Here is a 20,460-nt window from a genome sequence, read left to right on the forward strand (position 1 = left end):
AAAGAGCACAATAAAGTCTCCCTGGAGCCTGCTCTTCCCCAGGCTCCTTCTGTATTGACATGCATGTAGTGATATGTCACAACATGCCTCTTTAGTGGTAGCCTCTTTGAACAGAGTCTTCTTGTAGCAACACCAGATTAGTTTGCTTGGGCAATAGCAGTCATGGTAGCAAAATTGAAGCTGATGGCAACATATTCTTTGCACTGAGGATGTCTGTGGATTTGTGTTTCTGCCCCTTTAGGATGCTTTCTACAAAGCTTTCCCATTCAGATTTTCTACTGCCTGGTCTGATCATCCTATTTTTGCACAGCATGAAAAATCTGCCTAGTGAATACAGCAGCACACCATAGCTGATCCTGAATTTTCAAGCTAATCAAAACCTGAAGCAATTTCCCTTCTCTCTTACATGCAAACACATGTTCACATGCATGGTGAGCAAGCATAATTTAAGCATAACTGCTGATTTGTCTGTGCTCACTCTCCTCTTGGTACTTGTAGGCAAGTACATTTGTAACAGAGGGCACAAGCACAATTTAAAAATGTTAACTCTCTAGCAGTGCTTTTCATAAGAGCAGTCAGTTACATGGGGAAAGGCTGTTGTATTCAATGTCTGTAAAAATAAATATCTATTTGGTGTAACCTGTTTCTGAATAGAATCCAGTTACATTTAGCAAGTGTAATGAGATTCAACAGTGTAATTCTCTGATCAAGAGTACATATGCTCTTGAGTCACTTTCTTGTACTTGCAATTTTATTTTTATAGCAACTAAACAGCTAGCTTAGATGATTCATCATGAATCATACTGAAGACAAAAGGACAAAGAATACAAAATATAATAACGTGGCATTGTTTTCTCTTGAGTGAAGTAATACTTGTGCTTGATTTTCTCTGTAAAAGCATCACAAGATGTTTAAGCCACCTTTAGTTAATGCATCCTTCTCTTGAAGGATCATTTGCCCTTCTAACTCCCAACTTCTCAACTTGGAACAAGTATAAATCACAGGTTCCCTTGGCAGTGAAGTTCAGTGAGTTGTGATGCCCATTCTGTCCTTAGTTTCCTGGGGTAACACTGGCCATAGACACTTGCAGGTTTTGTAGTGAAGTATTAAAGAGGGGCCTGGGTGTTTTCTGAGTGCTGGTTTAGAGTGTGTGGTAAACAGTGCTTCTTACTCATGACGGTAAACAAAAATGTAGTTGGTTTAGGTGCCAAATGCTGTGGAGGATGAGTGGGAGCATGTTTTTTTATGTTTAAAAGGGTGGTCTAGTTGGCTTCATTTCCAAATATGGAATGATGGATTTTCCCTTTATCTCACCTTCCCTATTGAAAAGGCAAAGCTGACATTTGCAGTTGCTTAAAAATTATAAATGTTTTCTTTTACTTGGAATACAAAGTTGCAGTGGTTTGAACCAGGTTTTCCCCCTGAAGCTAAGAAAAGTGGTAACCCCCAGGGGGTGGTGACACTTGAGATTTGAACCAATCTGTGCTCCTGTGAAATATAAACATACCACAAGCAAACGGAAGAGAAGAGTTGTAGTTTTGGGTGATACAAGAAGTGGCCATGTTGTGAAAGCCACGAGTAGTGAGGGCAGGAGCCCTCTGGGGGCCCCTGCCCCCCCCCAGCCCCCAGCTGGGGGGACTGCAGAGGCTTGGAACAGTGTTAGACTGGGCTAAGTGTCTGTAGTTAAGCCAGGAGATGTTTTTTCCACTGTGAGCAGCAACCAGAGATACTGAAAGCCGTGGCAGCCAGCACTGACCAGAGGAAAAGCGGTGGCACAGAGCCAAAAGATAAGAGAACAGCAAAACAACCATGCAGCAAAGCAGACAGAACTTCTGCAAGCTGGGAGAGAAAGAACAGCAGCAGAGAACAGAACTAAGTTCTACAGGGAGAGAGTTTGGGGTAAGAACTGCAAAACTCCCCTAAACTTTCTTTGAGATCCCTCCAAGATGGAGGGGGTGGACTCTTACTGATTAGAAGTCCTAAATGGGTAAAGGAGCTAAGAAGCTCGGTTGTCCTGAGAGCTCAGCCAGGACGGTGTATAGGAGGTTGACCTTGGGGCCCTCCTTTGCTGCAAGCTGTAAAGAAGCTCGCAGCCATTTTAGGCAGGGCACAGAAGCTCTGCAAGGAGCTGGAGTCTCCTGAAGATACCAGACCATCACGAAGACCTCCTGTGCTTCGTGATATGACCATGGTGATAGCGACCTTTGTCTGGGGTGAACACAGCCCACGGAAGACCCCTTTGCCTGCGTCAAGGGGCCGAGAGGAGCTTGGAGGCCTCCCTTGTGAGTGCTGGCAGAAATCCAGCCATCAGCTGCTGCATGAGAAAAGGACAGATGACTGCTGCCTTAGAGACATTGCTACTCTGAAGAAGGGATCTGTCCTTCTTCCCTCCTGGATTTTATTTGGGGAGGAGAAGAGATCTGATCCATTGTAAATACTTATGTCATGGTAGAGATAATTAATATTGTATATAATGTATTGTAGTATTTATTTATGTGTACAGTCATTGTAATATATTCCCTTTTCCCCATTCTGAGTCTGTGTGATTGTCTGGAAAACACATCTTACACTAAGTTGAGATGTGGGAGGGGGGATGGAGCTAGGGAATTAGATTTTGGAGTTCTCAAACCATGACACCCCACTACTGAAACCAAAAGATCCTTTCTAACAGGGTGAATTTAAATATTTCCATATGGACAGAGGTCCCAGAGTAAGGTATGCACAGTGCCTACATTACATACATGAGAATGGCAAGTTTTTCAGCTGCACAGGATGTTTACCAGAGATTTGAAAATTAAGGATAATGATATTTTGCAAAATATCGCAAATGTACCAAGTCTATATATTTGGAGAATATTTTTCTGAGGCATCAACCTAACTTGATCAGAATTTAAATTACTCCAGACTCAATCAGAAAGATACCAATCCTATCCATCAAGGTACCACAGTGCCTATTATCCATTCTAATTAGGGAAAGGTGTCTTAGTCAAATGCCATTAACAAAAGAACCTTGTCTCAAACCAGGGCAGACATAAACCATCTTCTCTCACTCCTGTTCTCACAGGGAGCTCCTGTTCATTGTTGAAATTCATCTTGATAGCTCAGGAAATCTGACAGTTTCTCTCATGCCAGCATCTGTCTCTCCCTGTATTTTGGATCATTTCATGTTTTGCTAGATTGGAATGTGTTAGCTGAATGGCAGGAGTACATTGGGATCCATGAACTCTTTTCCTTTACTGGAATTTATCCAGTAGCAAATCTCTTTTTCCATCTGAGAGGGACAGTATATTATATTCAGGCATTTCCTTGATTTCTTCATTATACCTGTTTGCTTTTCCATTCCTATTATGTACTCACCTTTCAGACTCCATCCATAAATAATTTGAGAAATGGGTTGATGTTTCTCCTGATTTTGACAAGGGTAGAGTTAATTTTCTTCCTAGTAGCTGGTACAGTGCTATGTTTTGGGTTTAGTATGAGATGAAGGTTGATAATTTGTGGATGTTTTAATTGTTCCTTATCTGTGCTTACCCTGAGGACGTTCCATTTTCCGTGCTCTGCCACTAAGGAGGTTTACAGGAAACTGGGAGGGAACATGGCCAGGACAGCTGATCCAAACTGTCCAAAGAGATATTCCATACCATAGAACATCATGCCCAATCTATAAACTGCAGGGAGTTGACCAGGGGGGCTGATTGCTCCTGTGGGCCCTGCTGAACATGCTCAGCGGGTGATGAGCAATTGTACTGTGCATCACTTACCTGTCTTGAGTTTTATTCCTCTCGCTCTTTCTCCCTTTTCAATGCTGTGTTATTATTGTCGTTGTTGTGTTTGTTTGTTTGTTTGTTTTTAAACTGCCCTAATCTCAACCCATGCATTTTACCTTTCTGGCTTTTAGATTATTCTCCCGATTACATCAGGGAAGCGGGAGGGTGTGAGTAAGCAGCTTCATGGCATTTACTGAGTTTAAAACATGTCAGTGTTCTCCAAGTACTATTAGACAGGGAAGTTTAACATTCATTTAACTTGTGTCTTGAACCACTTTCTTGTCTTAATCATCTCAGTCACTAACATAATGAACTCACTGACATTTTTACATTCAGCTTCTAAAGCTGCATTATTTATGTTGATGAAAATATCATTTGAAAGATTTAAGAATAGTTGATTTTCTTGTCAATAGGCAAAGTGAATTTTGGCCTTAAGATAATTTCTGCATCCTGGAAATGTTTATGGTGACTGATATTACTTTTGACTTTATATCAGGTTCAGACTCTGCTTTTTCTCTCCATGTGCTTGTAAAAATGAAAGCAGTCTATGCACACACTGGAAAAGGAGGCCATGCTCTCCACCTGCACTGCAGGTGGGAATAGACTACACATTCACAATGTTCCAGTTCACATTTCCCATTCCTCTATCTGGACTATGACCTAGGAAATATTGAGATCAAGGTGTGCTCTGAAGGGCTGCAAGCTTTTATTCTTTTGGTGTCTGTATAGGATTGCTAACAAAGCAACAGTTAACACTCCATATTTAAAAAGTTTTGAAAATACTGACTGGATTGGAATATACATTTGGATATCAATTAAACTTTGCTCATTGGCATATAATTTAAGTGATTAAGAGGAACAATTTCAATCCCCTCTACAACTGTTGTTAACCTCTAGGATTCTAAAACATTCAATCAAATTCAATTAAACTGCATATTACAATTTTCTATACAGCAGTCATTATGGAATCCAAGCACAGGCTTTCAGACTTGAGAGCAGTAACATCAAATGGCATTGAGTAAATGCTGTCTTGGAAGGAAATGATATAGTTCCTGATTTATAACCGTTGCTTCCTGCAGGCCTGTTTTTCCGATGCTAGTCTTCAATCTGTACCCCAAAATCATTCCTCACAGCTTATTAGATCTTAAAACATCAGAGCCCAAATTGATCTTTGAAAAAAGGATCAGAGGTTATACAGAATAATCTATGGCTTTTCTTGATCCATCACAAACTCCTCAAGGGAAAAGAGGCTCAGGTTTTAATTGGACTATTCATTTTGGCTTATAAGCAAGAGTAATAAATGTTGTTCTCTGAATCACTGGCAATTGTCTTGCTCTTGCTGTTCCTAGGTGATGAAGTAAGCATTCCTCAGTTGCTTGCAGTGGCCTCACGTCTGAGGGACACGGCCGAGCTGTTCCAGTCGGACGAGATGCGCCCGGCCAACGACCCCAAGGAGCGAGCTCCTGTCAGAGTCAGGATGCTCAATGATGTGCTACAAAGCTTGGAGAAAAGCTTCCTGGTTCATCGAGCTCCTCCAGGACTTTACAGGTGGGGTGTCCCATGCGTTCTCTACTTGAGCTAAAATGGTTTTCAATGTTGCTTGGTTTGCAAAACTGTCATACTTTAAAAAAAACCCCAAACTTCAGTGAGTATCTGAGATTAAAGCTATTTTTTCCTAGCACATCCTCTCTGCAGAAAACATTAATTCATTACAATACAAGGGGTCATTAGAATGCAGCACTGTAGCATTTCTGTCATGACATCTTTGCTAACAAGATGTACTGTGTGATGGCAATCCAGGCAGCATGACAGATACGTGTGTTAGATGGTACAGTAAACTTCCAGAAGAAGAAAATATTTTGAAGTCTAATACTGCTTGACAAGCTCCACCTATATTTTATTTAAAACTTTTTACAGTTCATTGAAGATCCAGAATTATACAAGATACTCTGTAGCATTATTTAGCATATTTAATTATATAGCAGCGTTCTTGGATGCATTTCAACCACTCAAAGGCAGTACCATGCAGTGAATGAGGAGGCCTTAGTCAGTCACTATTCATAACATCTTGTCTCTGGTTGAACATCTTGTCAAGATGTATCTCTCACCATCGATTCCTCTAGAAAGAAAAAAAAAAAACAAACTTACAGGAATCAGGCTTAAAAAAAGTTTGAAAAACAAGAATTGGCCAAGCCTGCCCTGAGCAATGCCTGGTGCTCTGACTCCTCAGGAGAAGACATGATGTGTGTCCGTGTGCATCAGTACAAACTGTCTGAGCACTGCAGCCCATCAGTGTGGAGTTTCATGGCTTGACCCCAAGGGCATGTTCTGAGTGCCCTGGGCTACACAGGAGGCAGTGTGGGCTGTCTGACTTCACCAGGCCTGCTGGGATAATTTTGAAGGACTCTGCAGCTGAAGATACCCAATGGCTCATCTGTGCTGCTCGTTAGGGGGCATTCCCAGGTAAAACCGTCCCTAAAGCCATATTCAGGTTTTACTTTAGGGAAAACTGGTTTGCATGCTCAAAAAATAGAGCTTGGAAGGCAACATGGATATACAGGAGACAGACCAGAGTCAGGACATAAAAGTGAATGAGGTATCTGTGTTATTTTGGCATATAAATGCACTTGCAATCAAAACTAACTGAAGTAACAGAACAGTTGTTTGTTTCAGTTGGTGGGAAAAATTATCAAAAATCTCAGTGCAAGTGATTGTGTCAAGTAGACATAAAACAGACATATGGTAGAAGTAGACTTGGGAAGGAAAGCAAAAAGTACAGCAACAGGAAGAAGAGATTCTTACAAGCATTAGGAATGGCATAAAACAAGTGCAGTCATCTTTTAACAAAAGAAGAGGGAAAAAATAAGAAAGGTAGTTGTGGGGAACTCAGCAATGTCAGTGAATTAAAAAAAAACCCTACAGCTATAATAAAGAAAATATAATAATTACATTTGGGGAGGGGCTAATTTACTTCCTTCCTACTGTGACTGGATTTATAACGTAAAGAAATAAAACAAAATGTCATTAAATAAAGTCTCATATTCCAGGTTTAGCACTGCTGTCTGTCTTGTCTGAACTGGTATGGTGTTGCAAAGGAGCCATAAAACTGCTTACTATAATGTAATGTGTCTGTGTTTCATTGCAAGGGCACATTGTTGGATCTGGCCCAGTTCTTTACTTGTAAAAATAAATTATGCCAAAACTTGGGATTCCAATAAGAGGGGTTTTGAGGTCTTCTAATATTTCAATTCTTGCACTGTTTGCAGTATTAGGTTTGTTATTTATCAAAATGTAGTTGGTAGATATGCAGGTATAATGTGACTTAAATTTATCACCTGCTCTTCACAGTACTTCAGTGCAGAGCAGAAATAGTTTCCCAGTTGGTAGTGTGGAAGTGAAAATTTTGTATTTGTTCCCCTCCTGATTTAATTACATTTGATACAAGATTTAACAGCAAACAATAAGGTTGCTTCAAAGTTTCGGAGAAAACATTGACTTTGACCTAACTCTGAATAATTTTATCAAATATAATCTGGAATATATAACAGTAAAGGACACCTTGTATATCATCATTTAGATACTCATTTTAAAAAAATACACTCTTTATACTGTGCCAAGGTGTGTAATTGTTACTTTTAATGGAAAATCTGCACAGATAAAAAAGTCAAGGATAATGTTAGGTTTCTGATTTCCTTTCTTGCCATCAAAAATCTACAGTACAGTTTCTTAATTAAACGGGAAAAAACCATCTAAACATATGTCTTTATGTGGATTATCTTTCACTTTTTAGGGATCTAAAGTCTTTCTATTAATTGATGCAGTTATATGAATATATTTTGTGTTCTGAAGCTATAATTGTATTGCAGGAACCCCAGAAGTACTTAAAAAACCTGATATACTTTTTTTCTTTTGCTTCTATAACTTTAAGCTTATTCTTTTTGTAATTTGGTAAAGAAAACAAACAAAAAAATGAGTCTCACAGCCAGGACCTTGTATGCCATGTTTCATCCCAGTCAGAAGATTGATAGGCAAGTTATAAACCCCTGAAATAGTGGTTTATAATGGAAATGCTGGCAGCCCTTTAACTATAGCAGCACAAGCAGTACAGCAATAAATACTGTGCTTCATCTGTAAACAGAAATTTAGGATGCAGTTTGCAGCCTTGACCTTCAGGCTCCAACTGTGTTTAGATCATTAAGATTCCATAAATACTGTAATTTACAGCCTTCTGAAGGAAGAATTTGTGTGCACAGTAAAGGACGTATTCTTCACGAAAAAATGATTGCTTCCTGTATACCCATTTGGACTCATATTCTCAACCTCAATCAAAGTACTTGACAAATTTGCTGAAGTTTTAGGCATCATTTTTAGGCTTGTGTTCGTCCTAATTCACAGCTCTCTGGATCTATACTGTGTTTTCTGTCCTAGAAGTTGAATTAAAAAGAAAGGTGGATTTTTTTCTTTATTGCAGGAGATAGGTTGCAATGTTACTTGTGCTTCTCCGCTACAAGGGAACTGATATATCTTTTCTGTATTTTTTTTTTATATGGTTTGCACACACGTTGCCATAGCTATAGTCTCTTACTGTATATATGTACTTAAAAAAATAAATGTTTCATTCCAGTCAATGTCATAGAGCAATATATGGGCATAATTTCTGCATTATTCATCTATAACGAGCAGTAAAATTAATCAAATTACTTTTTTTTATAATTAGATTAGGATGTCTGACTAAACTGAATCGTAATTGACACTGGCAGGTTATTCAATACAGTGTCAGTAAACAGTCGTTTTGATGCTTATCCTTCTTACCTGAACTTCATGACATTGGACTGAAAATTTGACAATAGCACACTTTCCCCATGATACTCTATTTCCAACTGAGCTGGAAATATACAAGTACAGCTTTCATCAGGGTATTTTAGTCTTATCCAGAAATTTAGGCGGAATGAAAAATAATAGGTTGAGAAATAATATCCCGCTCTGCGAAAGTTACCCTGGGACTTGATTTGGGGTTAGGACAAAATCGCTGAGTTTTATTGTACCTGAAGAGCTTCTTTGATTCCCAGTGGTAGCCCTGGGTAGATGTTCTATTTCCAAAATAAGTGTGTAGGAACAGAATAGAATAGCTATTGATGTTCTTCATTTATCTGTCTTTGTTTCTCATAACATAGCCATAATATTGATAATTTTGTGGATTTATAATTTTTCATTATTTTAATGGAAAAAATCACTAGAAATTGATTTATTTAGTTTCTTACCTCTAGCCATTTCTTGCTTTCCCCTCTTGCAATATATACTAATGTGGAACATTTCTGTATATTTTCTGATTATCATATTTTGCTACTAGTAGTAATAACCACAGATTACACAGCAGTGGCATATAAAACGTTTTGTTACTTTAGGCACTGTACACAGAGAGGGGAAAAAAAATATCTCAAGCATTTTATCTGCTCAGTGAGGTGGTCAGCCTCAACAGAGACAAAAAAAGATTCCATAAATACTGATCATTTCTACTGTCATGCTTCTGCATGCTTTTCCCTCTACAAAAATGCCTACCAAAACCCTGACACCAGCAATATCATGGACAGCAAGACATCATGTATCTTCCTGGTGTTTATAAATGCTGAGTTCAAATCTTATGTTTACCTAGACTGAGTAAGAGTGTTACCCCTGTTCCTTGTATATTTTATTGTATTTCTTCTGTTTGCGGATCCCTACAGCTTCTGACAACCTGTCAACCTAATGTACCTGTCAAGTCTGTGTGTGCACTCCTTAGGTACTTACATGGAGAGCTTCTTGTCTCTGTGTTGAAATACATAGCACTTCATTGAATAATAATATTGCAGAGAAATGAGATAATGAAGAAAACTTCATGAAGTATCAGGCACGGGACACTCAGTGCAGTAAGATGTCCTGTCTTACTGAAAGTGTTCCGTTTCTTCAGGTCCGTGTCCAATTTTCGTAGCAGTAAGTATGAAGGATTCCCTAGAATACCCTGGGATGCTCCCACCAAAATTTCCAAATCTAAAAGAGTCACTAAAATCAGGGTTTGTGTCCTTGGTCTTTAAAATCAAAGCCAAAAATAGGTGCACAAGGGCTCAGGTTGTCATTTCTGCTCCAGTTAGGTGGGTTTTACTCCTAAAGGAGCATTGCCTAAGGATCAGTTATGTCCTCACTGACAGTTCTTTTAACAATTTTATAAAAGAATCAAAGTCAACTTATGTAAAATCTTTCTTTTAAGAGTTTTCTCTTAGCGTGCCAAGTTTATCCTGTCCATTAAGGCTCAGTGCATCTGCCACCACTATTTATGGAATTGTTGCAAGGGTGATTGTGCTTTGTCTAATAGATATAATTGAGTGAATTGAGTAATAAGTAGGTGAAAAGTAAGGATTTGGAAAGCAAGCTGTGTTTTCAACAAAGACCTCCAGCAGTTTTTGTTGCTCATTTGTACTAATTTAACTTCTTCCTTTTACTTCTTTTTATCAGGGATACCCAAGTGTGACATTAACACTTCACTGGGCTAAAAAATTATAACAAATCAGTTTTAATGCAAAATACTGGCAATAAGTGAAGATAGATTATGCACCCTGAATAAAATGAAAGAACAGTCAAAAGATATTTTTAGTGCCATACAAAAAAGTAATTTGCTGCTAATCTCATGCCACTCAAGTGTGTGTTGTTCACCAGAACAAATGTTTTCCTTTCAGTTTGAGATTTGTTATATACATTTCTGACATATGTAGATTCTACTGGGTTTATTTCTGCTTTGCTGGTAAACTGCAGCAAATTCTCAGGTTTCAAAGTACACATACCCTAAGAGTCTAGTTTCTACAGATACATTTAGTAGGAAAATTAAAGACCTTATTAAATCTCCATGTGTAAACAAGCTGCTCACTGGATTTACAGAGGACAAGCATTAAAGATGCAAATATCCTGCTAATCTTGAAGAGTAACATGGGTAAACATGTAGTGCAATGTCATCTGAAAAATAAAACAAACCCCTAGCCCAGAGTTTCTGCAGAAGACAGTAATTCTATCTCATTGTATAAACTCTGGAGATTTGTGTTTTCATTTTGAATTCTTCATTTATGACTTCAAGTAGAAAATATCCCTGTCTCCTGTGTTGTAACATTTGAGACATTTTTGACTGACCTGAACCAAATACATGGAGTATTTTTATTGTTCTGCATTGTATTATGTGGAGCAGAGAGTGATTTGATACAGTGTTGATGATTCTTAGTGTGAGAAATACTGAAATAATTCATGTTGCACTGGCAGTAGTAGATAATGTTCTGTCTCATATTATCTGCCATGGGCAATTTGTAAATACAATGCTAGAATTATGTTGGGGTAGAAGGAAAGAATTGTAGAATAGTGTACCTCAGATTTTGCTATTCAGTCAGAGTAAATGAATTTTCATCTTACTGCATAGCAGTGATTTCCCATCTGACTTTTGACCCCCATACCTTGCATCTTTCAAAATTTGCAACTCTTTTTCTTCTATAATTTTTCACATTTTGTAAATTGAGTTATGAATCATTAATGGCATTACTTGTTTCCCTTTCTAATCCTTCACTGGTGCTTCTTAGTTCTGCAGTTCTTCAGTTCCATTCTTTCTCTCTGATATGCCTTTGTCCAAATGTGTTTTTAACACCCAAAGTGCCCTCCCATTTTCTTTGACGTTATTCCTTTGAACTCTTCAGTGTTTGAGCAGTCTGACTGTGGTTTATGCAAGTGTAAGTCAGAGATGACAACCTCAAATATTCAGCAAAGAAGCGACACAGTTTCAGCCAGTCTTGCTGCATTGTAGCTCCCTTCATGACGTACTAAGGGCAAGAAAATCACAAGAAATATTCCAGGTATAGTGTTATATTTTCTCCAAGAATGAAGGAAGGCAAAAAGAAGATTCATGAGGTAGGAGAACTGTGGCAGCTCTGTACAGTCAGGAGATCTAAAATGCGGTTCAGAGCTTGGTAAATCTGAAATTAATGCTTGCATAGAAGATGATTTTTTTCCCAGTGTTTGGTAGCAGACATCAAATGGAAGGATTAGGTTCTTGGTTTACATGCTTCTTTAAACAGAGGTTATGTGTCTGGTGACCAGGGTTTATAAAAGTGGGAACAATCATGAGTTGGTATGCATAGTGTTTACCGCTAGTGTAAAATTGAATAGACTGAGTCATCTCTGCAGGTCAACCCTGATTAGAAAATCATGCATAAGAATATAATTACAATTCTTAAATACCAGGTTATTATTTCTAATCCTAATCCCAGAGACAAACCAATTAGTTAGTAGCATGATAAGCAATGATGTGTATTTAACTAGGTTGGTACAAGCTAAGAAATATCTGAATCCTGAACATTGCATTCTAATAACACTTATTTAGCTATCATTTTCTTAAAAAAAAAGAAAAAAAATGCAACAACGTGTTTGGCACACGTAATTTCAGTTTAAAATCATAATTTAAGTCAAATTCATACATCCAAGTCACTAGCAGAATCTGGAGTAACACCCTTGATAATAGGTGGACTAAAAGTATTTTATTCATTGTATTCATTTTAAACATTGCCCTGACTGTTGTGTGAGAGTATAACATGGGTGGAAGGACAGAGGAACTCCCTCCTCCCTGGAGCAGCTCCCAGAAGCCAGGCCTGATTAAGATCACTTTGAGTTCACTCACATGGTGTAGACACTCAAAATGGGATTTGAGGACTGAGAAGATTCTGTCATGAATCTGCACATTCAGTGGATCATAATGTACTGTTGGGGTTAAACTCTGAGTAGCACAAGAAGCTTTCCCCGGGATACCTTTTCCTATCAGTGCAGCTCCCCAGAACAGACATAGTTAGGAAGGTTTAAGAGCTGTTTAATTTGTGATGGACCCGTAGATACAAATTTAAATAGCATGAGCATTCTCAGTGGACTGGACAACTTCGGGAAGAGTTCTGACCTGGTCCTCCCAGCCCCTGTGGGAGGAATGAACAGTGCTGTGGTTATTCATTCTCTGGACCAGTCAGGTACAATTTCATCCTCTGGGAGAGTGGATCTGTAACATTCATCTGTGTGTGGAGCAGCACATTTATCCCAGCACACATCAATAGTAATTACTCGTTGATAATGCTCTTACAAATTCCTGCTACGGTTATTATTTTTCTCATGACTGATAATCATGCTGAATTATGACCTTTCCTAAAACTGAGGAGGTGCAATAAAGTGAATGAAACTCATACTCAAAACACCCGATCCGTATGAGTGGCAATTGAAATGTTTTTTCCTTTGGAATCACCAATATGTGTGATAGCCATGAATTAATGACTGTATTTGTTGTCTTGTAAATTTTTACTATTTAAAGAGCATTTGCTGCATAAATACTACTGAATTAGCCATCTGCAGACATGTAATTATGGCAGACTTTAAAGCTTATTTAAACAGGGAATGTGGAAATCTTTTCATTACACCTGCAAAAGCAGAAAACCACTGTAATCAGAGATTATGTCATGGCTGGAAACCAGATTTCTCATTTCCCTGATATGAAGGGTAAACCTGTATTTATATACCTTAATTTATTTTTCTCTTCTATACTTCTCATTAATTTTTTTCATCCTTTTAATTAGATTGATTTGTATACTTAAAGACTTCTCTCTGTACATCACACCCATTATGTTTGTGATCCAGTAAATATTACTGTGCATATATTGTAATTTATTACAGCATTGGTTGTCCCAAAGACAAGCCTTTATCCAGGAAATACAATTCCTCATGCTTCCCAAGAATGTGCATGGTCTTGGCCTTGCAAAAAAAACTGATTTTTTTTTCTGTAAAATGACATTTATTTTAATATATGGCCCATTTCACAGCCGTTGTTCTGATAACTGTAAAAAACCCTCTCCCAGCTGTTCCATGAGCTCAGTCCAGAGTTCTCATGCCAACAACTACCAAGCAGGATGCAGTTTCCACTCAACTGTCTCTTGCTGGCAGATCTTGCTTGGGTCTGTGCTTATGGTGCTAAATAGGGCAAGAATATTTAGTTACAGAGAAAAATCTACTGTGATCTCAGAAAACTATACAAAGTATTAGGTTTTGGATTTATTAAATATGACAAAAACTTAATATTTTATACATGATTTCATTTTTTTTATATAAACAGTAGGGTCAGTAACATTGTTTTGATCCAGTAAATATATGATTTTGGTCATGACGGATGAGAACCACTTATGTATGTCTGCAGTATTAGCCAGGAACACATCTCAGATATACTACAAATATAAAGGAGATTCATTGGGAAAACAGTTAATATGCAAAATTCTTCCACTAATAAATTACCCAGACAATAGGGCTTAGAAATTTGGTGATGAGATCATTAACAGGAAAATTACCTTTAACTGGGATTAAAAAGAACTGTTAATTTTGTGTGTATGCATGCCATTAAAGGTAATAAAGATACAACTTTAGGCATTTCTTTAAAGAATGTATTATGATATAATTAATCTTTTATCCATAGTTAACTCTTATAATGACCCATCTGATTTTAGCTATGATGGTAATGATCTCACATCACATGGTATGGAGTTACTTAAGATGATAAACTTAGTCAGGATCAGAACTGAAGATCAAGGTCAAACCTATTTAGTGCATTGGGCACTGGCCCCTGAGTGCTGCTTCCTTTAAAAATGGGTTTACTCCTTAGGAATCAGATGTTAAACATGATTTCTGAATAAAAAGCCCTATGAAGCCATCAGAACATCAGCTGTGAGCCATTTGGAAATAATATTATTAATTCACTTCCCTCAAGTCCTTCAAAATAGTAGCACATCTGCTTTGAATTCGAGTATTTCAGACTGAGACTTCCTTAAACGACAAATAGTTTCCTCCAAAATATTCACATAAGCATATGTTTCTTTCACTTCAAAAGCAAGTGTAGCATAAATCATTCAAAGAACAACATACCTACGTTTGTTACCAACAGCTACATTATTTGAAAGTTAACAAAGTATATTTCATACCAGTTGCTGCCAGGAAAATGCAATTTTAAAATACAGTTATATCAGATTTGTTCAATGCATCATCATTCTTTCCAGTGTACATGCAAGTCCTTGTTCTAAGAAATCACAGAAAAAGTATTCGTGGATTTTCAAGGAATTTTTACATTTTTGTGGAGTATTCATCATTCATCAGCTCCATAGAGGTTTTGAAAGCTCTATGGCAAAGAGTCTGATAGGGGGTTTTGTGGCTTCTTCAGGAATTTCTAGATAAAGTCACTTAATTAATTTCTGTAAAACTCTAGGGAAAATAATGCTTAATTACAGGACTGCTCTTTAGCAGTGATAAATAGCGACTTGCAACTTCTGAAGAACAGATGCCTCCTATTTTTTTCTCTGCACTTCCATGCAGTCATTCTGTACTGCAGAATGGATTCTTCTTACTTACTGATCTTGTTTACTCCAAAGCAAAGAATAAATCAGGCTCCTAAACTCAGCAGATTTTTGCCATGAGAAAAACTGTGAGTGCACAGTAATGTTGATGTTCAGCACTGGCAAATAGATATTTTATTGCAGCCTGATTTCACTCAAACTCAGTCTTTAAACTAGTCAGACTTGTTAGCTCCATTAGTCTTGTTTGAGGCTGTTCCAGAACATCAGGCCTCTTATGATTAGCTACTGGCATCAAACTTCCAGCTTTATATATTATCCTAGACACTGTTTTCTATCATAAGTCACAAAAATGAAGAAATTATTGTTTATGTAATGCAAGTGAAACAATTTCGCCACAGGTTGTCATGGATTCAGTCATAGACTCATTTTTTTCCCAAGCTGTTGCAGAACACTGTCAACATTGTCAGAAAATCAAGATTAGCATTTTTAGCTTTATTTTATGTCAGTTTTTTCTGTTGACAGAAATTATTTAACTATCAAAAGAATTGTTTCCTTACATGTTTCAGAACAGAAGTGAAAGTGAATGTTTTCTCTGAATGTTGAATTTTGGTCATAAAAAAGTCTTCAAGCAACCTTTACTTGGCTTGATTTCTTTAATAGATCTTTCTCTTTAGGATTCTGAATGCTCCTACATGCAAATTGGAATCTGGTAGATAAATTTGTAACGATCCCCAAGACAGTTTTAAGAGCGGGAGTGTGTGTAGGTGAGGGTAGGATGGGAGTTTATAAAGTCAGTTCTTTAGTTGAAGACTGTCTTCAAGTTGATAAGGGCTGCTTCCTACCTTTAAAAAGTACTGTAACCAAAGAGAACTGCAGGGAAATAAAAGATAATGTATCTTGTAACCCACTATCCTTCCAGTTCGGCTTCTCCTTTTCCTTTTGTTTATTTGGCAGGCAGTCAAGCCAAGCCAAGCATCAAGACACTTCACAGGGCTGCCAAAATCGGGATTTATTGTTTTAATGAGGCCTGTTCTAAACTGACCTCTCAGAAATGTATTCAAACCTGGAATAATTATCTCCTTGTAGTCCCATTTCCCAACAAGATTCTGTTCATGCAGACTTACCATAACCTCTGTTTGCCATAAGTGATTCAGTTAGAGGTGTCCTAATGCCTGTCTCTTATGCAAGATAAATTTCTATCTAGCAGGGAACGAATTTGTCTGGTTTGCCGCTGTCACATAACAATGCCTTTGAAATGCCTTTCAGTTGGTTAGAACTTATTTAGCTTTGATATCTGGATTAGCTTTAGCTTATCAACTGCTGATAACATACAAATACATACCTTTAAGGCAGACACTCACCTCTGAGTGTACATGATTTTAATACATCACTTTCTGGGGTATATATTGGTAGAACAGTTTGCAGCCTGTAGATGAGGACACTAAGGGAAGGCAGTTGATGGTTCTTTGAAAAGGATAGGATGTGTAGCAAACAAAAGTTAGGAACAACATATTAGAAATAAAGGATCCTTATATATGATGTGCTGGGTTTTTGGGGACTTAGGACAGTGAAGGATAGTGACATTTGCAGATCTAAGGACACGTAATGACAATTTACCAGGGAGAATATTTTCTCCTGATCTCTAATTTTATAATTATAAACCTTCTGCCACAATATTGCTGTGAAATAAAACAGGTAAGGTAATATTACTGCATGTGGGTGTCAAAAAGTTTAGAAAATAAGAAGAGAGGAAAGGAGAAGAACTGTTGGAGATGGAAAGGATGAGGAACCCAGAGGAAGAAGGGAAACTTTCTGTACCATCACCATAAAATTTTCTTAGGTGTAAACAAGTGTAAATAAATGAGTATAAATCAGGTCATGCTGTTTTCAGGGAAGAAGAATTTATAATATTTTTATGTCCTACAGTAAATAAACACCCTGTGGAAGTGGAAGTTCCAAAATGTAAATATTGTTATTAGAATACATTTATTTATTTACCAAGGTAATAATATTTTATGTTTTACAAACATGAATGAAAACAAACTCCTAGATGTAAGAAAAGTGCATTCAAAATTGAACAGTAGCAGGAGAAAGTGAAATTCAGAGAATCTTTGTTCTGCTGTGGTTTTTCTTTGTGGAGAGCATAAGAAGAAACAATTCAAGGATTTATAAAATTGAGTTTGTGAGGATGCTGAAGTCATAGCACATTGTGTTTTAACTGGAATAGACAGAGGCCTGCCCATAGCATTTACCTGCAAACAATTCTAATGTGATTCCAAAGAGAAACCTGCACTCATTTCATGTGGGACAGTGTACTTGCCATCATGTCCTAATGATTTAATAATTACTTTTCAAAATCTCAAATGTAGGCTCTTAGATGAGAGTCTGCTTGTAAGTACCTGAATAATTGAGCTTGTGTTGCACATTACCTGCAGACAAACTTTTCTTATAAGCTAAAAAATCCTTTTTCGTGACAAGAATAATGTAATAATATAGTTTAATCCTGTACCGTCCAGTTGTTCTACTATAACCTCCAAAATCAATTTTTAGTGTGATCTGTCATTTCAAGAAGTTTTCAAATTCATTCTGGTCTGGTGGGAATGACATTGCCTCCTTATTTGTGATAATGTAGAACAGCATTTAATGGCATTATTTTGATCAGCAATGCTTATGTTCCTAGGTCTGAAAGGGCTCATAAAAGTTACAGAAGAGGCTCTGTTAGAGTTCAGCATTATAGTTTCTTTGCTTCACTTTGCTGAGGCTGGTTCTTTTGTTTGGAGCCATTTTACCTCTTTCAGTGGTACTGCCTGAAGTTATTACTTAGGTTTCCTGCTTCAGCGTTACACTTTTCAGGTCATTGCAATGTGTCATAGAAACAAGTCCATTAAGATGAATGATGTGTGTTGTAATTTCATTAGTCTCATCAATAATGTATTGCAGTTTTCTGTTTGGGAGTCTCTTTGTTTTGTGTGGGTCAGACTGACTGTGTGAATTATATTTAGAAGATCAAAATAGTTAAAGATGAAGGTAGATACTTAAGCAATTAGACCAGAGACTGGAATTGTTGTTTTAGAGGTGTAGGCTACAAAACCAATTTGTGTTAAGGAATGTTTAAGTAATTGAATTTCACAGTATAAATTAAAGTCTCTTGCTATCATTATGGATGTTGTGGGCACATAGTGATATCTTGTGCCAGTGAAATGGCTGGGGTTTATTTTTCAGTCCCTGTGTAATCTTTAATGAAAACACTTTTCTGACTTGTAAAGGCTTGGAAGTAATAAACTGGACTGACTAACTTTTTTTTCATTTGATGAAGCTTGGACAGAGATAAGAAGTAAACTTGTATAAATCGTTTCTCATGAACATGCATAAAGAGAGAAATCATTTTATGCAACAAAGGAGTGGCATGGCTTGCCAAGCAAAGATAAGTAATTGGAAAATATAAGATCCCAGTGAGAACTCCTAGCAGAAAATTCAAAAAAACAGGTGCTGTATAATGTTACTTACTATTATTTGCATACATAAAACCAAAAAGTAGGTTCTGTCATACCATGCAATCAGCTATGCTGAAGTCATATTACTATAGCAAAAGTTAAGATATTATTTAAACTATTACAACAGACTGCTTGTCTCTGTCATTGATCAAACCACTAAGCTTTTCTCATCAGACACTAATTTACACCGCAGTCAGGTGGGATGGGATAGGAATACCTGTCTTTTACAGTGATCACCTGCCCGTGCCTTTACTGGAATCACTTGTGATTCCAAAGTCACAGCAGTAAATTTAAACTGTATTAACATCTTTATGTGTCAAGGCAAACCATCTTTTTAGCCTGTGAGCCTTGTTTGGAGCACATTTGAAGATGGGGCAGGAGAAGATATGTTCCTATTCACCACAAATGTCTCAGCAGTCTCCAAAGGTTCCAATGTTCAGGCCATCCTCTCTTTTATAGTCTGATTTCTAGCAGTCTAAGTTGGTGTTACTCTGCTGATGGTTATCATCTTCTGATGTTTTTATTAGTTGACATTACCCCAATAAAGGAACAGAGAAATCCTAATATAGATCAGGGAGCCAGTATTGTAGGCATTTGGAGTAGAATTCCAGCTCAGTCAAACTCTCCCAGCCACCAGCAACCAATCTCTCCTAAGAGTAGAAAGTATTGTGACTATTTCTAGCACTGTCCTTGCTCTTTGAGGTGTTTGAGAGGTTGTGAACAGGCTTCTTTCTCCCTGTGAACTACAAGAACTATAGAGGAGAGTTCTTCAAAAGCCTGGTTCTCATTGCACTGATCTCAGCAGGAGTCCCTGAACTGATTTCAGAGGGAGCAAAATCAATCCCTGCTTTGAAAAATACAGTATTTTCCATAGCACAACCTATCCTTAAAAGCCAACCAACCAGGAATTTATCTGGTTCTCAACATACAGAGTTTTCATTTACTATATCACAGGGACTGCTTTGGGACAGTCCATGATATAACTTGAGTCACCTTTGAGTGTAAGATGCATCATAGTGTGAGGAACAGCAGCATCAGCTCAGAGCTAAGGAACAGCAGTGCAAGCTGTTATTGCCACATCTGCCTGTTAACAGTCCTCCTGATGGAAATTCCTGTCCCTGCTGAGCTGTTCCTGGAAGTGCTTCTAACCCGTTTCTGTCTGAATGATGTGGGTCAGTGATGACTTATGGTTTAAACTGTGTAAGCTGTCCTGCTGCTGCTGTGTTGGATTCAACCCCTTTCCCTCCTCTGTTTAAAGCTGCAATGTATTGCATTGCAGAACCCTTGAAATGGATGTATTGCTGTCAGGGGATGAAAAGCTCACCTTTCCTATTGCACATTGCTGGGTTTCCTATGTTTTCCCAGCATTGTCTTATGTGAGATGTAAAATTGTCTTATGAGGATAGGAGTTATTTCCTATCTTTGAAACACACTGCCTCTCATTCAAAACATTTTTTTTTTAACTGAAAATCATGGCAGAAGATTGTAGGTGTTTTGTGCTGTCATTTATAGGGTTACTTTGTTACCTTTCCCCCGGCAGACTGGCAGTTAGGTGATTCCTGTAATAATAAGCTATCCTTTTGTGGTCATCTGTCTTGTAGGTACTTGACAGTTTTATTACTAATTTGGAGTTGCCATTTGGCCTGTTCTGTCACGCAATTAGGTTACTAACAAAGTATGTAAGTTGTCTTGTTTCTTGCTGGTTTCATTCCATGAATCAACTTCTCCCCTGCCCTGAACACCTGCCTTGTATTTAAGGATAAGGTCCTGCACCAAATCACTGTAGCTTTCCTGTTTCAAATTTCACTCATTTCTGTTTACAGT

General features: G+C 37.6%; 1 protein-coding gene across 1 annotated transcript in view; it reads left to right on the top strand.

Annotated features, from left to right (window-relative positions):
* Nucleotides 1-20,460, top strand: part of NAALADL2 (N-acetylated alpha-linked acidic dipeptidase like 2) — a 470,164-nt gene that overhangs the window by 447,225 nt on the left and 2,479 nt on the right. The window contains 1 exon segment of the mRNA XM_032698178.1: nt 5,117-5,315. Coding sequence (XP_032554069.1) covers nt 5,117-5,315 — 199 coding nt within the window.

Source organism: Chiroxiphia lanceolata, chromosome 10, assembly GCF_009829145.1.
Source record: "Chiroxiphia lanceolata isolate bChiLan1 chromosome 10, bChiLan1.pri, whole genome shotgun sequence".
Lineage (NCBI taxonomy): Eukaryota > Metazoa > Chordata > Aves > Passeriformes > Pipridae > Chiroxiphia > Chiroxiphia lanceolata.